The sequence below is a fragment of the Penaeus monodon genome, chromosome 5 (genome assembly GCF_015228065.2).
Source record: "Penaeus monodon isolate SGIC_2016 chromosome 5, NSTDA_Pmon_1, whole genome shotgun sequence".
In the NCBI taxonomy this organism is placed as follows: Eukaryota; Metazoa; Arthropoda; class Malacostraca; order Decapoda; family Penaeidae; genus Penaeus; species Penaeus monodon.
The window spans coordinates 22,896,669-22,901,668 of NC_051390.1; the positions used below are offsets into that span (position 1 = coordinate 22,896,669).

General features: G+C 34.9%; 1 protein-coding gene across 1 annotated transcript in view; it reads right to left on the minus strand.

Moving 5' to 3' along the window:
• Nucleotides 1–96: 96 nt before the first annotated feature.
• LOC119573114 (DEAD-box helicase Dbp80-like) overlaps nt 97–5,000 on the minus strand; it is a 33,094-nt gene continuing 28,190 nt past the window's right edge. The window contains exons 5-10 of the mRNA XM_037920149.1: nt 4,889–5,000; nt 4,310–4,474; nt 3,949–4,111; nt 3,198–3,307; nt 2,875–3,052; nt 97–2,678 (exon numbers count right to left, since the gene is read on the minus strand). The exon at nt 4,889–5,000 is cut by the window's right edge and continues 43 nt beyond it. Coding sequence (XP_037776077.1) covers nt 2,614–2,678; nt 2,875–3,052; nt 3,198–3,307; nt 3,949–4,111; nt 4,310–4,474; nt 4,889–5,000 — 793 coding nt within the window. The 3' untranslated portion in view covers nt 97–2,613. The remainder of the gene's footprint in view (nt 2,679–2,874; nt 3,053–3,197; nt 3,308–3,948; nt 4,112–4,309; nt 4,475–4,888) is intronic.

Sequence of the window (5,000 nt, forward strand, 5' to 3'; positions counted from 1 at the left end):
GCAAACACTTCACCAATGTCCCAGTACATAAAACTGGTCTGAACATAACCTATAAGAGATACACACAAAATGTAGGTAAATGGAAAACAACGGACATGCCCTTTTCACATTTTATTGATTTTACATTCTTTTCTTATCTTGTACACTCATCAATCCTCAAACTTTAATTATTCCTTTCTTCTTGGGTTTGTGCATTTTAAGCATTAAGAGCCTTGAGCAACTATATAAAACTCGTAAAATGTACCCATGAAAAAGCCTGTTAAATACAATCTTCTATATATGATTCTGTACTGCCTATAGTGACATATATATGTTAATAAAAAATCAGTGAAGTGATAACTGCTTCTTTGCACTACACAATTATGCTATGTTTTTAGCAATGAACACTCACTTGCACATGTATCTTCTGTGTTTACATCTTTTCAGCAGGTATTAATAGTTCCATCAAATTTCTGTTTGTCACAATTGCATATATGTCAAGTGCAATCAGCAAGCCCCTTATCATCATTCATAAATCAAAAGTAGTGTATTATAAAGATAAAATCATGTTACAACAGTGTGGTAAAGTAACTAATACATCTAGTATGAAAAACGACCATGTGCCATGCTTTTACAAAAGTGTAAAATTAAAAATCATCCATCAAACTACATAACAATGGCTTTCAATAAGACCACTAAGTCATGTTGTCTATTTAGGACTGCGAGATAGTACAGCCAAATTCCTTTCTTGATAAATACCATAATATGATGATGTCCAGGGAAAGTTAATTCTCACATGCGCCACAGACTTTTGGAATCACTTTTTCTCATTAATCTTGACTAATTTTTTTTATTTCTACATGTTCCAGTTCAGGATTTCTTTCATAATCAATTGCATTTTTTCCTGTTACAAGAGCATTGTCAAGGAAATTGGCAGCTAATCTGCATACACCATGGAGCACTTATTGAGAACTAGCACAGAGCATAAAAATGCATTCACTTTGACAATTATATCACAGTTTGTTTCTTCATTGTACATTTAACCAATACAGAGTTTAATGGAAGGACTTATTGGATCATAAAATTTTCCAAGTATCTGATCCTTGCAATCTAGACATCCTAAGGCCCTTAAGGGTGATTACAACAAAGCAGAGGTAGAGTTTCACTTAAACAAACAAACAAACAAACAGAAACACTGATTATAACCCAAGAGAGAATAAAAGAAAATAAAAAATACCTAATTAAAAATACATCACCGACATCATACATCTGCTAGCATTAAAGCATTAAAAAAATCCAACTAAATGTAAAAACTTACAAAGACAAAATATGAAGCTGTAAAATTTCAATGAAAGCCTGAGATTAGTCATACATCATCAAGGGCACTTAAAGACTTCAGTACCATTCTTACAATGGTTGATTCCAGCTGGGAAAATCACAGACAAGATACAAGATTCAGTTTACAGTACTACATTTTCATTTTTGACAAGAACTATAGTTTATCAGTAATTTTCTGTTTCGCTTTTTTTTCTCCTAACTTGCATTATTGCTCTCCAGTTTCTAAAATTAACATTATCTTTTCTTGTTATAGATCCTTTATCCACATGGACACCTGCCACTAGTAAGTAGAGCTAACATTAAACTTAATAAACTTTTAATGATATGCAAGAAAAGACTGAGTCACATCTAGTTGCAGGTGCCAAACTAACTTATGCATCAGATAATAAATTGTTAAGAATATTAACTGCTTAAAATCAGCTACCACACAAATGGCAAGCTGTAAGATCATTTTCATACACACACTTTCTTGTCCATTATGTATTTAAATCAGAATTGTCATTTTAATGCCATCTATATACAGTATATGGTCACCTTAATATATAAATTTTGCACCAATTCACTGAGGTGATACTTACATTACATGTACAAAAAAATAAACACTTATGACTTTATCTTCATCAAATTCTATAGACTATTTCATGAATAAACCTAAATCTGCAACTATTTCATGAAATGCATTAGGAACAAGTCACTTATGAGAAAGATAACAACATGATTGGTACATAATAACTTTGTGGAATGAGATTTTTTTTTCTTGTGAGTTGGAGATGCATTAATACTCAGATGTGGAAATGAATATTGTCTCTGAAACCTTATACTACAGAAATTCATTTACAAAGTATGATAATATTTTAAAATCACAGTGTCACAAGTCCAACTTTATTTTCGACCAACAATGCTCTTCCCGCCTTGCACATTTAATGCCACAATAAATTAATGCGAGTGATATATATATACAGACAAAAGAGATTGTTTATCTTTTCACTTTCGTATATCTTGTACATCCTGAGCCTTTAGAGCCACATTTCCTCTCATGCCCAAGGCTAGTAGAAATTTTCAGTTCTACTTGATTAATCTGTTTTTCAACCTTCATCCTTGACAAGTTTTGAATTCTCTGTGCTTTTTAGTGTCTCAAGTGTTAGCTTTGATGACCCTCACTGCCATTCCAAATGATACACAAGAGTCTCCTTTATAGGCTAATCAGCATGCAGGAGTGAAAACTACCTCCTCCTGGAAAGTTGGTGGCTGCGGCAATCTATGGTGAGGCCGATAGGGAGCAACAATGTGCCTCCTCTAGTCTTCCCCAAGCTTTTCAATTTCTTCAACATTGTTGTAGTCCAATTTCTCGATCTTAATATCTGCAAAAAAGTAACAACATTACTGGTTTATTTATTATGAGTTTGCCAAAATAAGCCTAAAATCTAAATGTCTTAACTGTCTATTAGGCTGAGGAGGGGGGGGGGGGGCAGGAAGAGGAAGAGGAAGATGGGAGCAAAATGCAGTGTGAAATATATCCTTCCATCCCAACTGATACCAACACAATAAGTGACTCACTGAAGTGACTCTCAATCTCCTTTAAGATGAGGATGTCACTGCGTCCTTCCACAATGTTAATGGCATTGCCAGTCTTGCCGAACCTTCCTGTGCGACCGATGCGGTGGAGGTAAGTTTCACAATCAGCCTCTCGTGAGCCAGGCTTAACTGGCAGGTCGTAGTTTACTACTAAGTTGACCTGAGGTGTATAAAAGAGAATCAGAAAATTACCAAACAGAAAACATTCAGATATGTAATGTGAAAGAATGATAGGATGTGAAAGCATAAAATCCTAATTGTGTTTTTAGATTTCAAGTATGACTGAACTAAAGCAATCATCTCACCGATTCAACATCAATGCCACGAGCAAGGACATTGGTACAGATGAGTACACGTTCTTGACCCTCACGGTAACGAGTAAGTACTCTGACCCTCTCATCTGGTGTCAAGTCACCTGCACAAGAAATATAATTAATTTCCCATCTATAAAGGAAGGAATAAAATTTCATCTTTGTTTAATATATATATATATATATATATATATATATATATATATATATATATATATATATATATATATATATATATATATATATATATATAATATTTACAAATGCACATACACACATACACATATACTAATTTATATCTTTAGATTTATATCTTTAAGTGGATAAATATATAATTACAAACATTTTCTTTTTTCTTTTGAAATAAACATAAAAACTTCTATACTCTATTATAAGAATATGGACCACAACAGAAACCCTGGGAAGGGAAGGGAAGGGAAAGGGGAAAGGGGAAAGGGGAAAGGGGAAAGGGGAAAGGGAAAAGGGAAGGGAAGGGAAGGGAAGGGAAGGGAAGGGAAGGGAAGGGAAGGGAAGGGATACTAAAGGGAAAAGGGAAAAGGGAAAAGGGAAAAGGGAAAAGGGAAAAGGGAAAAAGGAAAGGAAAGAAAATTAAAGTAAAGAAATGGTAGCAGAAAAGAAAAGAAAATTAAAGTAAAGAAATGGTAGCAGAAAAGAAAAGAAAATTAAAGTAAAGAAATGGTAGCAGAAATAAAAAGAAATTATTAAAAGAAGGGTTGCTTCTCACCTGTCAGCAGTGCCACCTGGTGCCCATCCTGTTTCAAACGTGAGGCCAAGGAACTAGCACTTCGCTTGGTATGGCAGAAGAACATGGAGTTACCAACTGGGATGGTGTAGATATTTGAGATGGCCAGGTATTTCTCCTCCTCATTTTTACACTCCACATACATCTGAGGGCAATTTTTGGGTTAGAAGACCATCTTCTACAGAAACTTACAAGGAATTTAATAGTGAATATAAAGAGGAACCTGCATGCCCTATTCTCCAGCAGCCCCTTGTAACATTATACCCAATACTTCATCAGACAATAAACAACTCTTATTTCCCCCACTAAAAATCTTAAGCCACCGGCAAAGTCCAAGTCTTACCTGACGAATATTCTCCAGTGTCTCCTCATTCCTGTGAAGACGGATGATGACTGGGTTGGGTATGATGGCCTCGGCAAATTCCACTACCTGATCCTCATAGGTAGCCGAGAACAACATCATCTGGCAGGTGGGGGGGAGGTGCTTGTGGATCCGCACTGACTGGTCCTGCTCATTCAGGTAAAGGCAAGAGATATTAAGCAATAGTGAATTAGGTAAATGACAAAGAATACATGGTATAACATTATGTATGACAAGATATATTCAACTTGCTCCTCTATATCTAGGTAAAGGAACTATTACTGTGACTGTTTGCAAAAATTAAATTAATTGCCTGATCAGTTAACTACCCTATTATATAATCCATCTAATAAATCTAATATCTTTCAGTAAAGAATATGGCAGGTTAACTGAACTCTTTAATTAATTACCTTTTAAATTAATTACCTGATTAACTTTTTTCATTACATAATTACTTCATCAAATCACCCTGTTAAAGTAACACCTTGCTCATATAAATTACCTGATTAACTAACTTATTTATTTGAATAGTTAACTAATTAACCTCATCCCTCATATTACCTGATGTCCCTGCGTGGCAATCATGACATCAGCTTCATCCAGCACAAACACCCTGCACTGGCTCAGATCAAGGCACTTGTACTTCTTGACCCAGTCCAGCACCTTGCCTGGG